General features: G+C 36.4%; 1 protein-coding gene across 1 annotated transcript in view; it reads right to left on the bottom strand.

Annotated features, from left to right (window-relative positions):
- PLXDC2 (plexin domain containing 2) overlaps window positions 1-22406 on the bottom strand; it is a 450758-nt gene that overhangs the window by 27222 nt on the left and 401130 nt on the right. Inside the window, exon 13 of the mRNA XM_034644246.1 lies at window positions 20880-21040. Coding sequence (XP_034500137.1) covers window positions 20880-21040 — 161 coding nt within the window. The remainder of the gene's footprint in view (window positions 1-20879; window positions 21041-22406) is intronic.

Here is a 22406-nt window from a genome sequence, read left to right as displayed (position 1 = left end):
ACTAATATCAGTGTTTCATCCTTTACTTAATGCCTCCAGCAATGTTCTTTACTGCCCTTTACAAAGATTCGAGTAATTTCCACAAAAATTTGGTTGAAAGAGCAAGATATTCATCCTATGATAAATACTGGTAACCATTCTAATGCTATTACGTGAGTCAGGTTATAGTCCTGGAAGTAACTCCAATCTTTACAGTATTTTAAAAATAAAAAAAGAAATAAAAAAGTAAGATATCTGAGATACACAAATTAGAACCTACAGAAATGACTTTTTATTGCACAACTGATGATATTATATCCAAGGGTTGATAACATGGTTTGTGAATTATTTAGGACACTGTTCTTTTTCCCTTCATCTTATTTGGGTAACTCACCAACATTTGCATATGAAAAGAGGGCAGGTATGGGAAATAAATGAGCCCCTCTACAAATACAAGAAAGTAGGGATCAGAAATAAATGGTATTTATACAACTTTTGGTTGAAACTGATGACTATTAATTTTTTTCTCTCCTTTTTTTATTTTTAATATTTCAGTATAATTAATGTCCAGTGACTAATGACTTTTTTAAATAGTGCTTATAACACAATGCTGATAAAAGATGTCTGGGAGTCACCAAATATGGTTTCAATTCCTGGTTGGGTTAGGGGTTGAGGGGTTGAGAGCTGACCAAAATTCACAAAGCTACTAAGTTAAAAGCTGGAACTTATACAAGGTCTGCCCCCTCTGTCTGTACTCTTGGTACTTCACCTCACTGGTGTCTGGTTCCATTCCATAAATGACGAGGCCTTAAGCAAATCACTTCCCATCTCTTGCTATCCATGCCTTCATGTGTAAAATGAGAAAGTGGACTAACGTGGGTTTTCTACTTAGTATGAGCCTACAGCTTCCAGTCTGCCTTAACCGCTGGTAAATATGTGCCAATACTTTTTAAAAAGGGCAATTTTTTTTTTATCAACAATGTTANTATCAACTATGTTACTTTACACATTTAAAACATACTGTGAATGACAACTGAAATATTCCAATAAGATTTGCATTAAAAATGTCTGAATTTGTCAAATCTTATAATATCAAAGTTGTGATTTAAAGATCTATTCATATTTTGAAAGCTGAGAAGTGTGTTTTCCAGGAAAATGGAGTTGAATTTCTCTTTAGGTGAGACGTATGATGCAAAGAGTTGTGAACTTGACTTTCGTGCATTTGATTTTTCCTTAAGTTTTCTTCCACCTTCAACTTTCTGTCATTACATGATTCTGTTTACTGATGTTCCACTTGGATTATTTTAGATGAGACTATTTATTCAGCAAATATTTACTAGGATTGTGCTTCTCCTTGGGGACAAAAACAATAAATAAGACAGATATGCTCTCCCCTGGAGCTCCCACATTGTTATTAAAGTTCACCAAGAAGTAAAATAAAACAATACAATGAGAAAAGTCTGATTTTTGTCTTAAAGTCAGTCCTTTGAAAGAACTGATCAGTCAGTTCTACTTATTAACCAGAGTTAATAGAAAAGAACTTTAAATCTCAATCTCTGGTTACTTATCTGTTCCACTGAAATACCAGAAATCATTTCATTTGAAAAACAGAAATACACTGGGGTGCCTGAGTGGCTCAACCGGTTAAGCATCCTCGACTCTTGATTTCAGCTCAGGTCATAATCTTAGGGTCACGAGATTGAGCCCTGAGATGGGCAGTCATCTGGGGAAAGTCAATAGATGTGTTCTGAGTGGTGCCAGATGTGTTCTGAGTGCTGAAATGAGTTTACCAGCTCTTGTCTGATATCTCTGTTGTCATTTTACTTATCTAAAGTTCTCTCATTTTCTCAGGAAAGGCTCGTGAAAACAATATTGCCAGAGTTTTTGTATGGTGGTAATAGTTTATGGTGACCTTCATACTTGAAGGTTGATTTTATTGAATATAAAGCCTTGGTCTACACAGTCTTTGCTTTTTTATCTCATTTTCCTCTGGCACAAAAAGTTGATAACAATCTAATTAATACTCCTTTATAAATCAAGTGTTCCATTTGTCTAAGGGCACAAAAGATTTTCTTTCTTTTTTAAAAAACATTCACTGATTTTACTAGAATAAATCTTAATAGTGGTTGTTTTTGGTCAGTCATCTCAGGTACCTAGTGAATTCTTTCAACACTTAGATTTTTTCAAGATTCAAGAAATTTGTAAAAAAATTATAGTTTGTGGTACTGATTGATCGATTGCTTTGGTTTTCTTCCTTAGGGATTCCTATTATCTGCATGTTGGATCTTCCTTGCAAATCTTCAATATTTGTCATTATCTCTTGTGAGAGAAGATCCAAAATGAAGTGAAGCATTGATGAGAGAGTCACTCATCGAGTTGAATAGACATTGAGGAAGTAGGGCCTATGCACACCTCCTGTTTTCAATTCCTCGAACATCATGAACTTTTGACTCGTGTCAGTTGCAAACTAACCACCTCCTGGAACACAACCTTCTACTTTGGACTGAAATAAAGACAATGTAACACTTAGCTAAATAGCCAATCGTGTATTAGATAATCAGTTTAAACTCTGCCAGCACCAATCATAATTCTTTCAAAACAAGTTATGTAACCTTGCAGGTTTTGCTTTTATAAGCTTGCACTGTCTGCGATTCAATTCAGAGAACACTTTTGATTTAGGTCAATTCTGTCCCCTGGATTGCAACCCCTAAGACCCCAAACAAATGCTTTTTGATGCTTTACAGACTTTTTGTCTCCATTGACACTCTCAAATTCTTTTATCTCCTTGTTTAATTCTTTTCAACTAAAAAAGATTTCTCCTTTTTAACCTTTTCTCTTCAGTCATTAAGAATTGTGTTTGTTTGGTCTTGTTATTCTAGTGTTTTCCTTTCACTTCCAAAATGATTTTTTGATGTTCACCATTGTTTTTCTAAGTTTCTTTAATACCAATTTGGGTTGTTCTTTCCTGTTTTGCATCATTTTCTTAATGCTTTCTGCCTAGTTTTGAAACAGTACTTTAGAATTTTTATTAGATTTCTAAAGCATGTCTTTCTGATGTGCTTTCATTGTCTGTAGGACTATTATTCTGCTCTTTATTCTCTTTAAATTATAGTACCTTTGCATTGGATTTCTACCTACAAGATCTGCTTTTGCTCACTTTTATGTTAATTTGGTTTCCCTAAACTTTTAGAAAGAGGGTCAGTTCAAGTAACATTGACAGTTTCCGAGGTCCCTCTTCCGCATCTCTTCAATGGCGTTAAAAACATATGATGGTTTGCTTTCTGAAATTTCCTGACCGTTTCCTTCTCCAACTTTTATATGAACCTCTTTATTATTTTTTTAAAAATTTCTGTTGTCCCTATCCTACTCCATTTTGATTCCACTCGCAGAGTTTTCTCCTAGTGTGGGCACGATCATGGAAGATGACCCTGGCAAGTCCGTGTTGAGAGTTCCTTGGAGTCTACCACTCTAGCCCCTTCAGAAACTCTTACACACGTCCTTTGCACTCACCTGCAGCTAGAGTTGGCCCGGGCCCTTCCTGTTTCCTGCTACTGTCCTTACATTCACCTGCTGTATTTTCCAGTCAATGGCTAATGGCTATGTTTCCAGGTGTGCTGGGCAGCTTGTTTTCTCATCTTTTGCTTTCTCTCACATAGATACTGAGAACATTCAGATCTGTGGATATTGGTGGTTTGTTACTATCCGTTGTAAATGTTGTCTAAAGTTTTTTGGTTTTGATATCCAGTTTGTTCTGTTTTTATCTGGATATTTTGAAAGATAAAAATTTTATGCTGCTACCACCATTACAATTTCCTAGAAACTTCCATTGGTACTATCTTTTGATATCTAAAGGACTCCTTTTGCATTTACTGTTAAATTGCATCACTTATTACTACAGAATCTGTCACCAAATTGATTTGAGTGAAAATATAACCGAGAATAATTTAGGATTATACCTACTTTTCATTGAAAAAGAAAAAAAAACATAAGCAATTGTTCTCTGGGTTGAGATGAATAAATGAATGAATATACAAATATTGTAGGTTCACAAAGGCAGCAAGGCAAGGCAGAGATTTATCTGTCTCTTTATTACTTGGAGATCAATAGGAGATAAAGATATATTTCCTTAAGTAGAGATACATGGAGGAGGGCTAACTAAGTAGTCTCTTAGTCTCCTCCCAGCTTCTCCTGATCCAGAGTACGGATTTACACTCTGTTCCATGTCAGGGAAACAAATTTGCACCTGTCTGGACCTTGACTCAACTTCATTATTTATGGAAACACGGGAGTTTCAACTTGAAGTATGCGTTTGCTCTAGCTAAGAGAATGGGTGAGAAGAAAAAAGCACGTTGTCCATCAGCAGTGATTATAATATAAAGATACAAATGATCACAGATTTAAATAAAATAGGAATGTGGAAAAACACCAACTTAAATTTCAGAAAGTTCTTTTGAATGTGAATATTGAAAAACTCCCTCAGGCTGCTTGGCAGAATGTGAGAGGGAAGGAAAGGAACAACAGAAGTGATTTTGAGTGGCCAGGGAGCTTACACGTTATACCCAAAGCTCTCAGAATAATCTTAGTCCGTAGAGAAAGTTAGAAAAAGATGGAGATAGAAAGAAAAAACACAAAAGCATTTATTTATAAGTGGAAAGTGTCAAGTATGCTTTGCTTCTCCTACCTATTTAAAGAAAGCATACATATTTAACTGTCAACTTCTCTTGGTAAAAATTTAAGATATGTGCTCGTGAAGAGGACTATCAGAGAAAGCGAAGAATAGCACTTTGTTACTTTCTTCTGTTTCAAGTAACCCCTTATTGGGAAAGATCAGTTTAAGGCACTTTACAAAAGTTGTTACTTTTCTCACAAATTCCTTTGTTTTTATGCAGACTTTTAAGTTAAAGACAAACCTATGACTTGCTTGTCCTGTAGTGTCATGAACATGAAATCTAAGGCATCACTCAATACTATGAACTCCCTTGAAAGATGAAACGTTGGTGGGTTCCTCCCACAAGTATTACCTCATAAAGAATTACATTCTCTGAATAGAAGAACTATGGTCTTCCTTGTTGTGTGGGTATGTACTTTACTTTTTCACTTTGGGTTACTCAAAAAGTGAGATGTCTTCAAAAACTGTTAAGTATGCACCATCACACCTTTTAGTTTACTTTGCTTGCTGAAATGTATGCAATTTCAGGTGGGGATAGGAAGCCAGAACATCCCAGACTTATAGGGACAGAATGAACTTTAAATTCATTCTAGCTCAACCACTTATACAATGCTTAGATCCCCTCTACTAAGTCCTCAACAAAGAAGGGCCTTCTTAAATGCTTAAATATATGTGGTGATGAAAGGCTCATCACTCAGGAGCCCCGGATTACCTTTTCTGAGTACCTGCGACTATTTGAAGGTATTTATATTGAGTCCATACTTGTATCTTCATAGCTTCTCCCTGACTATCCCCATATCCATCCTCCAGAACCATTCAGAACAAATCAGATATGTTATTCACAGGACAGCCCATTAATGCTGGTGGGGAGCTACAATGCTCCTTTATCTACACTTTCTCTGCTAGAACTTTTCCGTCCTTCATCCATTCTTGGCATGAATTTCAAGTCCTTAATATTCTTCATCCACCCCCTCCAAACAATTTTAGGTTGACCACGTTCCTCTACAACCGTAAGGTACAGAATGAAGCCTACCATGTCTGGTGAGATGCCAGCCTGCTTTTCACACAACATGCCTTTTTAAATTGACAGCCTCCTACCATAAATGATAAATTTTGAGATTACTTTTTGTTAAAATTCAGTGTTCTTTACTTAACCTAATGCTACATCAAATACTCTCCATATTAAACTTGTACATATTCAAGATTCAAGTTTAATTACAAGCTAATGAATCACAGATATTTCAAGGTCAACAGCAAGGAAAATTTGAAAAACAAGGAGAAAATGATATGTGACTTAAATTCATACATAAAACAAAAAAAATCTGATACACAATTAGGAGAAGATTAGCCCTAACTAAAACCCTAGTACTCTGTGTTGCACGGAGATATGAATAATTATCACAAATTTATTTACAACAAATATCATTTCTCTTTCAAAGTTTGTGCCAAGGATGATACTTGGCACAGAGTCAGTGTTCATTAAAAAAATGTTTTTTTTTTTTTTTAACAGATGAATGGCTTTTTCATTAAAATATAACTATTGTAATTAACTGAAAGTAGAGAAGGTAGAAATAGCACTAATAATTCTGACTCTATATTTCCTTATTATGGGATGTAAGGAAAGTTGTTTTAATTTTGAATAAAAAATTATTTTGTTTCTATTAAGAAAGTTTATTAGAGTTACCACCTCAAGAAAACAGAGCAAAATAATCTAACCCATTTGCAAATTACAACTACCTTTGGCTAGTCACTTCTAATAGAATAACAAAGAACATAGTTATTTTTATTATTTAAAATAAATACATTTCTTTATATTTGTCTTCCCTAGATTCTAGATATTTTTAATGTCCTAACTCAAATTTAAAATTTTAATTTTCTTACAATCACAGATCATTCTTGTATTATTTATATATCAAAGCATGTCATAATAATCAACTTGTGTAGTTTCATTTTGTATTTTAGTCAGAAAAAAATTATACTATGTGGAATTGGTGGGAAAAATCTTATAATTGAAGAACTTCATTATTATTGTGAAGCAATAATTATTGCTAAAATTAAAGTTTCTATTTTCGGCCTCCAGAAATTGAAAAGACTTAAGTATTTATTTTAACAAAGAATAGTTACCAAAGTCACAAGGAAGAAATTACTCAACAGTTGGTACTGTAAGTGGAGTAATCCTGTTTTAAAAGAGGTAACAGAAGGAGAGGATTAGAATATCTAATACATATATCATGTACTCAAAATGACATAATTCAGGTTTACAGCTGCCCATGTGAATTATAGCTCTGCCAGTTTTATTTATTCACTTCATACTTTCATCTATTAAGAGCTTCTCTATGGAGATTTTATATGTAAAAATAACTTTATACACATATATGATTTACTTCATGGCCTTCTGCACCATTAGAAACATCTTAGGGCATGGTAATTACCAAGAAGGAATTTGACCACAGAATTCAGGGCAGTATAAAACATTTTATTCAGTATTTTTAATAATTCTTCCCAATGAAGGGAAGAAAATATTTCACTAAATTAGCAATGCTATTTTAGTTTTAGGAGTTTAAATTAAAATGTTACCCAGGAGAATAAATTAAAGATTGACATCTTTATTTTGGTGATCACACATGTAAGGGAATCACCATGAATTTGAACTGATATCTCAAAAACATTCAGTAACATACATGAAGAAAATTCCAGTGTTTTAGAACAGAAAGTGAGAAAAGAAAACCACAGACATACTAACGCTGTCTTTTTTTTTTTTTTTTATAGCAAACCAGTTTCAGGGGCGCCTGGGTGGCACAGTCAGTTAAGTATCTGACTGTTGTGTTCAGCTCAGATCATGATCTCAGGGTTGTAAGATCAAGCCCCACAACAGGCTCTGTGCTCAGCGTGGAGTCTGCTTGAGATTCTCTCTCCCTCTCCCTCTGCGCCTCCCGCTCATGCTCTCTCTCTCAAATAAAAAAATAAAAAAAAAAACCCAAAAAGCAAACCACTTTCACTCAGTTTCCTCTATATTTTGCTACATCTTTTTTTCTGGAAAGCTGCCATTTAATAAGGCAGCTTTTTTAATGAGAGTATCAAACCATCTCAAGTTTTCCTTCATTCTTCCTTCCTCCCAGCAGCTCATCAAAAGTGAATACCTTCTTCTGCCTCCACTAAGAAACGAAAATGAGAAGTATTTTGTTCCAATGAATCATTTTTCAGTTTTCTTTAAGACTGAATAAGACTAAGGAACACCTTGTGTGTAAAACTTAATTATAAAAAAACATGTGATTTCCAGATAAAAAAAGACTCGTGAGTCTATGAAATGAACTATTTATTATATAGATTATTCAACGGATCGGGTCTTCCCGATTCCCAAGTGTTATGCATGTAGCAGCTGCAAAGCAAGATGCCAAACTTTGAATAAACACTTTTTTCCTCCCCAGCAGCAGCCTTTGAATCCTTGCCTGGCTCCTGTCCTCTGGCTTCTTTCCTGGAGGCACCATCGATTGCCAGGAAAAGTTGAGGGCCACAGCTGCCTGTCTTCCTTTAATCATATTCTCCACTGGTCCTTGTTATGCACAAATATTTGTTGGGATGGGGAATCCCTTGAGTGGCAAACTGCTGAAAAGACTGTTGTTACGCTGGTGCTGGAGGCAGCACAGCTTGAGGCCCAGGACAGGGAGTCCTGGGTTCGAGTCTCAGCTCTGAAACTAAGCTTCACGTGATTCCCCAGCACGTTATTTCACACTCCAGGGTTTCTATTTCTACATTGAGCCTGATTCTAACAAAGAAAGGGCACTTCCCACTTAGGTTCCAGGAACAGAGGGTTTTTGGTGGTTTCGATTTATCTGCATTTTATAGTATTAAGGGCTGTGCAACCGGGGTGAAGAGATAAGAATCACCTTTTGGAATGTTAACTTTGGTTGAGAGTTAGGACAAATCATTAAAAAAAAAAAGATTTTATTTATTTATTTATTTTAGAGCAAAAGAGAGAGACAGAACGAGCAAGCATGCACAGAGGGCAGAGNGGGCAGAGGGGGAGGGAGAGGGAGAGAGAATCTTGAGCAGACTCCACACTGAGTGTGGAGCCTGACTTGGGGCTCGATACCATGACCCTGAGATCATGACCTGGGCTGAAACAAGAGTCAGATGCTTAACCTACTGAGCCACCCAGGCACCTCTAGGCAAAATCATTTTTTATATCAAACATACATGTCCACATTATAAAATATAATGCAAAATTCATACACATTTTTAAGATAAAACAAAACTCAGGGACATGTACTTGAGGTAGACACCTGGGGAATTCATATACTTTATTCTGGAAAGTTACAGAACCCTGGGTTTTGCATGCATGCTGAGGAGTGTTCTTGTTTTCACATTCTATGATTTTGATGATAAAAAATACTGGGTACTAGTGAAAAGGCAGATATTTTCATCCCCTAGAAATAGTATGAATTCTGAAGTATGATATGAACAATGACTGGTACTTAGACATTTTGCCCTGGTTTTATTGCAAAAGTCATCACATGGCTTCTAATTCAAATCAGTGTGTGCAATTTAAGAATGATGAAACTGTTTTGTCCTTCAGGAACAATAACTGTTTTAGAAAACCGTCTTCCTTCTTTCCTTCCTTCCTTTCTTCCTTCCTTCCTTCCTTCCATCCTTCCTTCCTTCCATCCTTCTTCCCTCCCCCTCCTCCATCCCTTCCTCCCTTTCTCCCTCCCTCCTTCCCTCCCTCCCTCCCTTCCTCCCTCCCTCCCTTCTCTTCCCTATCTTTCCCTTCCCTTCCCTTCCAAATATATATCTAAAGCTCTATAAAAAGTCTTAAATGATAAAACGATGATGATGATGATTAGCAAACTGAAAGTTCAGTCATAAAGATCATCACAAACTCTTATGTCCTTGGTTATTTGACTAAATATGCTGCTTAAAAAATGTAACATTTTCTTCTTCAAGCATTATATAAAGGTTGCCTCTTTTGTAAAACTCAATTCAACTTGAAATCCACACCTAGCTTAGGGGCACCTGGGTGGCACAGCGGTTAAGCGTCTGCCTTCGGCTCAGGGTGTGATCCCAGCGTTCTGGGATCAGGCCCCACATCAGGCTCCTCTGCTATGAGCCTGCTTCTTCCTCTCCCACTCCCCCTGCTTGTGTTCCCTCTCTCGCTGGCTGTCTCTATCTCTGTCGAATAAATAAATAAAATCTTAAAAAAAAAAAAAGAAATCCACACCTAGCTTAAAATATGTTTATCATCTGTCTTTACCCAGTAGCATGTAAGCTTCATGAGGGCAAGGATTGTCTCTTGTCCTTTTTGCTTATCTCTGTATCTTAGGTACCTGGCACCTAATAGGAGATCAACAAATTTGAATAAATGAATGAACGAATGGACAACGTATTAAATAGCTTTGTCAGCATCTCCCTCCTCAAGCTTCCACTCTCCTCTCTGGTGCTAAAGATCACTTGGTTTTTTACTTTCAAAAAATATGGAGAGAATCAAACTTTCTTTCTAATCCCCTCTTCTCTCTGCAAGGTTTTCTCTAAAGCCAGCATCGTCCAATAGAACTAATAGCCAGTGTTTGCCACATGCATAATGTTAGAACTATCTTGTAGCCACTTTAAAAAGAAAAATAAGTGAAATTAATTTGTATTGAGTTATAAATGACATACTGTATTAGTTTCGGGTATACTCATAATGATTCAGTATTTGTGTATATTGTTAAATGGTCATAGTAAGTCTAGTTACTGTCTGAAACCATACGAAGTTACATTTTTTTCTCTTGTGATAATAACTTTTAAGATGTACTCTTCTGGCAACTTTCAAATATATGTGACAATATTACTGACTACACTCACCCTGCTGTACATTACATCCCCATGACTTACTTATTTTGTAACTGGAAGTTTGTATCTTTTGACCTCCTTCACCTATTTCATCCATCTCTCAACTTCCCTCCCTCTGGCAACCACCTTTCTGTTCTCTGTATCTATGAGTTTTGTTTTGTGTGTTCATTTATTTTGTTTTTTTCTTAATTCCACATATAAGTGAAATCATATGGCAATTTCTCTTTCTCTGTCTGATCTATTTCACTTAGCCTAATACCTCAAGGTCCAACCATGTTATCACAAATGGCAAGATTTTAATCATTTTTACACCTGAGTGGTATTCTATTGTTCATATATATATGTGTGCATATATATGTGTGTGTATATATGTGTGTATATATATGTGTGTGTGTGTGTGTGTATATATATGTGTGTGTGTATACATATATTTATACACACAATTCCTCCTTATCTATTCATCCATCAGTGGACACTTAGGTTATTTCCATATCTTGGTTATTAGAAATGATACTGCAATGAATGTAGGGATGCATATATCATTTCAAATTAGTATTTTAATTTTCTTTGGATAAATATCCAGAAGTAGAATTGCTGGATAATATGGTAGTTCAATTTTTAATTTTTTGAGGAACCTCCATATTGTTTTCCATAGCGGTTGCACCAATTTACATTCTCACCAACAGCATACAAGGGTTCCCTTTTCTCCACATCCTGGCCAGTATCTGTTATTTCTTGTCTTTTTTGATAACAGACATTCTGACAAGTGTGAGGTGATAACTCATTGTGGTTTTGATTTGCATTTCCTTAATTAGTGATGATGAGCATTTTTTCCTGTGCCTGTTGCCCATCTACATGGTTTCTTTGGGAAAATGTCTATTCAGATCATCTGCTCATTTATTAATCAGACTATTTGTTTTTGTTTTTGCTATTGGATTGTATGAGCTCTTTATATATTTTGAATATTAACCCCTTAGTAGATATATGATTTGCAAATATTTTGTCTCATTCACAATAGGTTGTCTTTTCATTTTGTTGGTGGCTTCCTCTGGTGTGCAGAAGCTTTTTAGTTTGATGTAGTCCCACTTATTTATTTTTGCTTTTATTGCCTTTGTTTTTGGGGTCAGTTTCAAAAAATCATCACCACAACTGATGTCAAGGAGCTTACCACTTGTTTTCTTCTAGAAGTTTAATGGTTTTAGGTCTTACATTCAAGTCTTTATTTTGAGTTAATTTTTTTGTGTATCCTAAGACAGTAGTCTAGTTTCATTCTTTTGTATGTGGTTGTCCAGTTTTCTCAATACCATTTATTGAAGACACTGTCCTTTCACCATTGTATATTCTTGCCTCTTTTGATGTAAATTAACTGACTATATGTGTATGAGTTAAACTTTTTTGGGCTCTCTCTTCTGTTCCATTGATCTTTGTGTCTGTTTTTATACCAATACCATAGTGTTTGATTACTATAGCTAAGTAACATCATTTCAAACCAGGGAACATGATGCCTCAGGCTTTGTTCTTCTCTCTCAAGATTGCTTTGGCTATTCAGGGTCTTTTACTCTTCCATACAAATTTTAGGATTGTTTTATTTCTGTGAAAAATGACTTAGAATTGACATTGCGTAGGGATTGCACTGAATCTCCAGATTGTTTTGAGTAATACAGACTTGTTAATATAATCATTAATTCTCCTAATCCATGAGTGCAGAATATCTATCCATTTATTTGTGTCTTCAATTCTTTTCATCAATATCATATAATTATTAACATATGGGTCTTTCACTTCATTGGTTAAATTTATTCTTAGGAATTTTATTATTTTTGATGCAATTGTAAATGGGAATGTCTTCTTAATTTCCCTTTCTGAGAGTTTGTTGCTAGTGTATACAAACACAACATATTTTTGTGTATTAATTTTGTATCTTACAACTTCACTGAATTTGTTTATTACCTCTAACAGTTTTTTTGTGGAATCTTGAGGGTTTTCTGTATATAAGATCATGTCATCCACAACTAGTGACCATTTTACTTCTTCCTTTCCAATATGTATGCTTCTTATTTCTTTTTCTTGCCTAATTGCTCTGGCTAGGATTTTCAATACTATATTGAATAAAAGTGGCAAGAATGGGCATCCCTCCCTTGTTCCTGTTGAATATGATGTTAACTATAGCCTTGTCATATATGGCCTTTATTATATTGAAGTATGTTCTCTCTATAGCCATTTTTTGAGAGTTTTTATCATAAACAGATGTTGAATTTGGTCAAATAATTTTTCTGCATCTCTTGAAATGGTACAGTTTTTTGCTTCATTTTGTTAATGTGGTGTATAATGTTGATTCATTTGCAAATGTTGAGCCATCCTTATATCTCTGGAACAAATCCCACTTCATCATGGTGCATGATTGTTTTAATGTATTGTTGAATTTTGTTTGCTAATACATTGTTGAGGATTTTTGCATCAATGTTCACTGGCATATTGGCCTGGAATTTTCTTTTTTTGTGGTGTCTTTGTCTGCTTTTGTTATCAAGGTACTGCTAGCCTTGTAAACGAGTTTGGAAGCATTCCTTCTCTTCATTTTTTTGCAAGAGTTTAAGAAGGATATGTATTAAATTTTCTTAAAATATTTAGTAGAATTTACCAATGAAGTTGTCTTATCCTGGACTTTTGTTTGTTGTGAGATGTTTGATTACTGATTAAATCTTCTTACTAGTAACTGGTCTATTCAGATTGTCTATTTCTTCATGATTTAGTCTTTTTGAGGATTATATGCTTCTAGGAATGTATCCATGCTTCTGAGCTGGTGTATAATTGTTCACAGTGGTGTCTTATGATTCTTTTTATTTCTGTGGTATCAGTTGTAACTTCTCTTTTATTTCTGATTTATTTGAGCCCTCTCTTTTTCTTGCTAAGTCTAGCTAAAGATTTGTCAAATCTATTTATCTTTTCAAACTACCTGGTTACTGATCTTTCCTTCTCTCTTTTTAGTCTTTACTTCATATCTGTGCTCTTGTTTTTGTTATTTCCTCCCTTCTACTAACGTTAGGCTCTGTTTTTCTTTTTCTAGTTCCTTTAGCTGTAAAGGTAGATTTTTAAAAGATTTTTCTTGTTTCTTGAATTGGGCCTGTTTCACTATGAACTTAAAATTTTCCTCTTAGAACTACTTTGCTGCATCCCATAGATTTTAGTGTGTTGTACTTCCATTTTCATTTGTCTCAATTATTTTTCAATTTCTCCTTTGATTTCTCCAGTCCCCTTGGTTGTTCAGTAGATGTTGCTTAACCTTCACACACTTGTGATCTTCCCAGTTATTTATTGAGGCTTCCTGGGAGAGTGCAAGGGTGGGGCAGCAAGAAAGTACAGGGCTTGGGCATGCCTGCTGGCTTTAGTGAGGCAGTGGGAGAGCAAAGGGCTGGGACATGCCTGCTTGCTTTAGCAGAGGAGTGAGACAGTGCAGGGACTGTGTGCCCCCACTGGCACTAACAAGATTTTGGGAGAGTGCAAAAGTGGTGCTTACAAGCACCACCATTTCTAGAGAGTCCCAAAGGCTCTTTCGCCTCCAGCAGATGCTTTAAGATTAGCAAATGAATCTCCTTCACATATAGTTTAGGTGCTTTTCAAATTGCTGCTTCTGTGGTGGACCCTGGAGTGATGAGTCTGTGTGTGAGCCCTTTAAGCTCAGTATCCTGGTTCCCTACAGACTTTTGGGGCTCCTGGATGGCAGCCCCATTGTTTTTCGAAGACAGATATTTTAGGGGTTCATCTTTGTGGTGCAGAGGCCAAGGGTTGGGGTGCCTGATATGGGGCAGAAACTCCTCGCTCCTCAGGGAGAACCTCTGGATTTGTGAGATCCCTCCTGACTGTGAGTCGCCATGCTGCGGGTGGGGCTTTTGGTGAGACCGCCTCTCCACGCCTACCTGTCTCCATATGGCCTTTTTATCATTTGTTGCGAAGGAGCTGTTGCACAGTTTTTCAGGTCTTTTTCATAGCGAATTTTTCAGTGTGTAGCCATGGATTTAGTGTGTCTGCTGGAGGAGGTGAGTTCCGGATCTTCCTGCACTGCTATCTTGGACCACCCCCCTAATTAATCTTAATAATATATTTTATTTAATCCACTATACCCAAGATATTTTCATGTTAATATGTAATTAATACAGAAATTATGAATGAGCCATTACACTTGCTTTCCTTGTAAATGTCAAAACTAGTGGGTATTTTACATGCATCTCATTCCAGACCAGTCACATTTCAAGTGCTCGATAAGCATATAGGGCTAGTGGCTACCACACTGACAGCTCAGCTCTACACCCTGTCTTTTCTCTAATCCTCAGGGTAAGAATTATATTCTGTATAAAGGCAAACCCCATTAACTCCTCATTATCTTAGTGTCCTCGTGAGACATGGGGGGGTGCATTGTGCCTCTAATTTTTGTTTTCTTCTCTGTCATCTTAATTAAATGAGCCCTTTGTCCTGATTTCTTTTTCTGTGAGGATGTGTTCAGTAGTACTTTACAGCATCAGCAGCATGATGAAGTATTCTTAGTTTTTGCTTCACAAAACAACTTTAATAATTTACTTATAGAATCTACTTTCCAAGGTATCTATCATCTTTATCATTAGGGTCTTATCCATTTATCTTCATTTTTATTAGTAGAGAACAATCAAATCTGGACATAAATGTCTAAATACCACCCATTGTTTAAAATACTAAGAAAAATCAAGGGCAGTATTCAACATAAATTCTTTCATTAAGATTACTAGTCTAAAGCATTTTGTTTATAGTCCACACAGAATCCTTTCATGGGGATTCTTTTTCACGTAATTACCACTTTATAATACTATTTTCTTGACCTTCAGTTAGATTACATTTTATGTATCTTAGTTAAAAATCCTAAATTGTGATATGTGATAGTAACAGTGCAAACATTTATCTCTGTAACCTATATTCATGCAACAATGAAATTTATTATAAATCACAGAATCTATGCCTAGAAATGTTCCGCAAACATTAATGTGGAATCTAAGGCATATTTAATTCTTCCAAAGAGATGGTAGTTTTATTAAAATGTGTTAAAAATTAAAGTGTATGTGATTATTTGAATATTTGTTCTCTGCTATTCTGTTTCAAGACAATAAACCTAATTTGTAAAAAGATTTTAAAGTATGTTAGTCATTCTTGTGTAATATGATGGATTTTGGTCAAACTCAGGCATCTTTTAAAAAATTAATGAGAAAAGTCAGTCAGGTAAACACAAAATGAAAGTCATCTAGTAAAAAGTTAAAGAAAATGTTCAGGGTAAAATGTGAAGAAGATGATGGAAGAATAGAAGATATGTTTGTGAAAAACAGACTATTCTACCAGACCGAGTAAGGACTGACTGTCTTAGGAGAATGAAACTCTGATACCTGACCCTGTATATGATGACATAGGATACGAACAATTTAATTGTTTAATTGCACAATATACAGGGCGCTTTATCACACGGACTTCTTGACCCTCGTCTACTTTCCTCTTCATTTTAGTTATTTTATTGCCTTTGGTCACATTCACTTCATATTCCATATAAGGATGTATTTCTAGATTTTAATTCCCATTTTATCCCATTTTTTTCCCTACACACATGATGTTTGAAAGCTAAAGCCCAGGGGCACCTGGGTGGCTCTGTCAGTTAAGCAGCTGCCGTTGTCTCAGATCATGATCCCAGGGTTCTCGGATCAAGCCCTACGTCAGGCTCCCTGCTTGGTGGGGAGTCTTCTTCTCCTTCTCCTTCTGCCCCTCCTCGCCCCCACTCATGCTCTCTCTCTCTCTCAAACAAACAAATAAATAAATAAAATCTTAAAAAACACACAAAAAAGCTAAAGCCCATTTAAGCACTTTGTACAAGGAAGAGGGTTTGTGTCCATGAAATGTACAGTAACTGGTGTATATTTTCTGCAAGAACAAAACACACAGATAACAGCCACTGTCATTACCTTCACTAAAAAGACAAAAGCAACAATAGCTACATAAACTGGTGTACAAATCTGGACAATAATTTTGGCAATATTTCAGTGCCATTAAATGGCTTGTTTCCTTCTTTTGATTCTACTTGTGAGAATCTACTCTAAGGACATAATCTATATCCTCCTATATTTTTACACAGTGCATGAGGACAGCCCCTTTACACACAGAAAGGCAGCATGGCCCAGTGGTTAAGGATATGGTCTCTGGAGAGCCAGGGCTCAACTTGTGACTCTACCTCTAAGCTAAATGCATGATGTGTGCCTCAGTTTCCTCATCTATCATATGGAGATAATCTTCATAAATCCTAGGGTCTTTGTGAGGATTAAATGAGGTCATAAGTGCAAATCACTTCCACTAGTGAATTTAATAATTGCTCACTATTACCATTATTACTGTCATAACAGAACTAATTATAATAGCAAAAACAACAACAGCAAGAAAAAGGAAGAGCCCTAATGCTCCCCAATACGACATTGGTGGCATGAACTCTGGTCTATCCACTCAAGGGCAAAGTCATGAAATGTCATCACAGTATACGTCGTGTAGCACAGGAACTAAGCCCTACAAGCGTCTGATGCAATCTGGATTTCATTATGAAAAACACATAAGATACACACTGGGTAACATTTTAATATCGCAAAAATTGGAATGTGTTTTATGGTCAAGGGCCTGTCACAGTTTAATGGGTAGTGTGTGACGCATCTCACATTCGATGCTGTTTGTGGTTGGCAGAACGATAACCTTCCAAAGATGTCCATGTCTCAAGAGCCAAAATCCATCAATGCTACCTTCTATGGGAAAGTGAACTTTGGAGATGGGATTAAATCAAGGAGTTTGAGATGGGGAGATTATCCTGGATTATCCAAATGAGCCCCATGTAATCACAAAGGGCCTCGCAAGAAGGAGGCAAAGGGATTTAGAGTCGTTGTAGTAGATGTGAGGACAGAGCAGAGGTTGGGAGGATTAGAAGGGGCCAGGAGTCAAGAAATGCATGCAGCCTCTAGCAGCTGAAAATGGTAAACACCTTCTCCTGAAACCTCTAGAAGGAACCAGCCTTGCTGACACCTTGACTAATTTTAGACTGCTGACCTCCAGGGAGACTCATTAGCTCAGTGAGACTAATTCTGGACTTCTGACTTCCAAATCTGTGAGGTAATAAGCATGCATTGTTTTAAGTTCCTAGGTTTGGTAATTTGTTACAGCAGCAATAGGAACCTAATACATAGTCAAATTGGGTGCAAGAAGGCTCTTTTTTACTTCTAGGCAATGTTAGGCCCTCAGTGCTTTCTGAATACCACTAGACAGCATAAGAGGAAAGCAATATAAAGCTACTGAATGAATGCTAATGGAATAGTATACAGCCATCAAAATGATGTGTACAAATGGAAAAGTGTTATTTGAAAAAATAACAGTTTGCATTTCAGTGAAATCACAGGTACCTAAGTGGGCAAACATCTAATTCTGCATAGAAAAACTCCAGCCAGAAAATACATTAAAATAGTAATAATAGTGATTGTTTCTGCCTGTCCGCACTGTAAAGATGACTCTATTTTTTCTTCTTTACATTTCTGCAAATTTTCTGTAACGAACAGGTATTGTTTTCGTAATGGGAGAAAGCGTATCAATTTCATTTCAAAAGCAGATAGCAGTATAATGAGGAACATGAAAAGCAATTTACACAATATTGGTAAATTCAATCTCTTTATGCACCAATGACTCTAATTTACCTAGTAATTCAAAACCTTCAAGTTCCTGGGTCTAGCATGACAGTAACTGTGAAGTCATGATGGATCAGTGTTTTGAATTTGTCAACATGGGTCAGCTTTAATAATAGTAAAGCTATGATTATCATCTTCAGAAATCACCTGCTGACCAGCCACTGTGAGCTGCATGGGGACAGCAAGCAGGGGGTCAAAGAGGAAGTGATTTACGCAGAAATGGCAGTCGACCCAACGGGAAGGAAAAGGCAAAGGGAAGAAAAGCTCAGGAACCTGCTGAATGACTCTGCTTACTTGTGTGTGGAAAGACAAGAGAGTTCTTCCTACAACTATGGCTCTCTGACCTTGGAGAAATCATTCCACTACTTTGAGCTTCAGTTTCTTCCTTTGTGTTATGAGGGCATAGAACGAAATGATCTCTAAGACAAATGCCAAAAAAATCAAACCAAAACAAAAAAAAACCCACAAAAAACAAAAACGAAAGAAACCTTTCACTATTCTTCAGTCTCACTTTGTATTTCCGTGGGGATTGCTATGCACTGATGTGAACCTGGTCCTCTGCACTGTGCGAGTTGCCAATTCCATCACCATTGGATATTTCACAGTATCTTCTTTTTTACAATGTCAGAAAATAGACTGCACAGTGCACTTAAAGGCTTCAGTAAGTAAGGGGTTATAGCAGCAGCCTACTGTCTGGTTAGTCACTGAAGCCTCACAGTTTGTCACTTGTCAGCTGTTGGAGGGACACACTCATGACCTAGGAAAGTTTCTTACTTTCTTCCATGCAAAGAAAGCAAATTAGCAAAACTTAAAAACAGCTTTCTGACTAAATGTAATGCTTGAAAATCTCACAATCATGTGATTTTAAATGAGAATGCTATTTCTGGAATACATCATATGTGAAATTTTAATGGAAGTACGAAATGTCCAAGGATTTTTTCCCCCGGAAAANCGACTAAATGTAATGCTTGAAAATCTCACAATCATTATGATTTTAAATGAGAATGCCATTTCTGGAATACATCATATGTGAAATTTTAATGGAAGTACGAAATGTCCAAGGATTTTTTCCCCCGGAAAATATTGATAGAATACCTCTTATTATTACTTATTTCTTATAGTTTGAAAGAAACGTTGTTATTTAACCCAAATCTTAAGGAACTTTTAAGTCAGTAGGGGGGAATAAATCATGTACATAGTTAATTCTAATGTGAAACAGAAAGGTAAATGCCATAGAGAGATATGGATGAATTATGATGGACAGAATTTCAGAGGAGGAAGAGAGATTATGTCCAGCTGTCCAGACAGAGAGATGATTCAGGGACATTGATGGGGTACATGGCATCAAAGGCTGTTTGGATCCTGAATTCAAGAACTGGGGTGGAAGGGGAGGACTTTGTTGGTGGAAGAAACAGAATGAGCAAAGTCTTGGTGGCATGGAAAATTTGGAACGTGTATAGAGAAGAGCAAAACGTGAAATCTGATGGTATTGTCATCTTCAGGTAGAAGGTGCATGGGATAAAAATTGAAATGTTCGACAAGATCCAGACTGCCAAGGCCTTGAATGTTGACCTAAGGAGACTGCACTTTATTCTGCAGACCGCTGAGAACCATATAGAACTTTTGAACAATTATTTAATGGATTAGCACTCATCTCTCCCTATTATAGGGGGCAAAGGTAATTCTGTAGTTTAAAATTTATTATAATTTCTCACTCAACAAGTGAACAAAATTCTAGGCAACCTTTTTGCACGTCACCCAATGAACTTGAAAAGATTTCAAAATTACAGGTTTGAAACTCAAAGGGGGAGGATTTCCTCCATTGCTTTACTCTTTATTTGGGGTTGGAAGAGCAGTAGCCCCATTAAGATGTTGGAATGATAGCTGCACACGTGAAGGTCCCAGGAATTCTGTCTGGAGCACAGAATGTGGCATGAACTTTATCCATTGCCCTCCGAGCATCCCAATTTCATGCCTTCCGGACATCAAGGCTTGACTTTGGACCCTTAAGCACAGCCCCTGGTCTTCCTACCTGCTTGTTCTTGGGAACTGGCACTAAATCTACATTCTATACGTGAAAACAGAACACCAATTCAGCACAGTTCTCTTGCTGTGCACACACACTCATATGTAAACATATAAATGTACACACATTACACAAAATGGTGATGGCACATAGCTTTCTCTTATTGTCATACCCGTTATATCTTACTGTTCTTTTGTCGTAAAAGCTGTATTTTTCCTAAATGGTTTGCGAGCATCTTGAGAGCAGGCCCAGCATATTGTACTATGAATCCAGCCAATACTCAATTAGTATTTACTGATCAATATATTTAAGCCAAGTCCTGCAGCCTCTAGGACATGCTGAATTTCATTCTACCATCAGGTGAACAGCTGGTTAACACACTTGGTCTAATGGGACAAAAACATTATGGTTTCTATTTTTCTTTCGATCTGTGAAAGGCAAGATAGCTTATATCTTTAAAAGCTCCTGTGATAAGTGAACTTATCATATGAAAGCAATCTATCAGTACGTGCGTGCATGTGCACGCATGTGTGAAACCTGCCTGCTTGCAACTGCAAAATGCAGAAATCATGTGCTGGATATTAAATACAGGTGGTGTTAGCAAATGCACAGAGTTCATCAACCAGCATAGTTTTCGTGTGTTATGCCTGACACTTACCTCAATAAAGAAGATGCTGGCTGCTGACGTTGGATGGTGATACATATAGACGGTCACGAGAATGGCTGCTACGATAATGAGGACCAGGATGAGAATTCCAACAATGAGGCCGGCATGAAGGGTGCCCCCTTTCTTCTCGGCTGCACTATCATCTGTAGAAGCTGAAAGAACGGCACGGCTGTTAGAACATTCACATGTGTGCTGTCAGGTTTGCCTTTTCATGAGAGGGGATGTTTACAGTTTTAATAAAGTACCGTCAGAATTTTTTCTTTTACTTTCTGTACAACTCTTCCTTTCCATGACACCAAGTTTTAGAAGTTAGATGCTCTTTCTTTAGGCAATGAAAAATCCATGCTGTTAATGCTCAAAAACACTTTTGTAATTGTGTTTTAATTTATAGTTCAATAAACAAAATTAATAGCCTTTATTCTGAAAGTACTGTGGAAAATCTAAAACTCGAATTAACTATCTAATAAATTTAACTTTGATTTTTCTCATTAAACCACTGGCACTTTTACCTATGGAAAAAATTGATTACTTTTTGAAAGTTTCTCTCTCATTTTCTTTTGGAAATTTTTTTTTATTTTTTTAAAGATTTTATTTATTTATTCGACAGAGATAGAGACAGCCAGCGAGTGAGGGAACACAAGCAGGGGGAGTGGGAGAGGAAGAAACAGGCTCATAGCGCAAGAGCCTGATGTGGGGCTCGATCCCATAACGCCGGGATCACGCCCTGAGCCGAAGGCAGATGCTTAACCGCTGTGCCACCCAGGCGCCCCTTCTTTTCGAAATTTTATATTGAAGAGTATAATGCTTCTTTTGGTGGGCTAGGTAGGCATTTTCAGAAAGTCTATGCATGAGTTCAAAGGCTAATTTTCAAAATCTGTTTTAAACTGAGATGCTCTTTAAAAGAGTAACAGATGGACACTAAATGACCCTCAAATAGTTTTATTACCATCTGAAGAGAACACACAGCATATCAAAATATTCCACTATGCCACAAACCAGTATCATTTGGCCTGACTTTTACTGAGATGTTTTCCACTGTAATACCCATTTTCAGGGAATCAGGAAAAAGAAATTAAATTTCTAAAGTAATAATTATCCAACCCAAAGTCAGTCAACCAAATAAAGCTAATCTCTAAAGTCTTTTCTTGTTCTAAAATTCTGCAATCTTTGATGACTACTCAGGTATTTAAAGATCTTAAATTATGTGCAGCAGGTAACCATGTTTATATGCATACTATGATTGGTATTTTTGAACCATTAGAAAATTATTTAATATTCATAAAAGTTCTACAGCAATGATTCCTAATCTTTTCCTTACTAAGTTGTGTCTTTGTTTTAAACATTATTTTTGTCTATTGAATCTCATTTAATAAGCACTGATTTATTTCTCTTATTTTAGATTTTTGCTAATAAAAAGCAAACATGACTGCGTCTCAGAATGTGTGGTCAATGTGAAATAACAGAATTTCAGATAAAACAAAGAAACACGACTTCCCAGTTCTTCCTGCCTATCCTTTA

This window comes from Ailuropoda melanoleuca, chromosome 15 (assembly GCF_002007445.2).
Source record: "Ailuropoda melanoleuca isolate Jingjing chromosome 15, ASM200744v2, whole genome shotgun sequence".
NCBI lineage: Eukaryota > Metazoa > Chordata > Mammalia > Carnivora > Ursidae > Ailuropoda > Ailuropoda melanoleuca.
The sequence above is the reverse complement of the archived record's forward strand: the minus strand, read 5'-3'. Positions and strand labels throughout refer to the sequence as shown.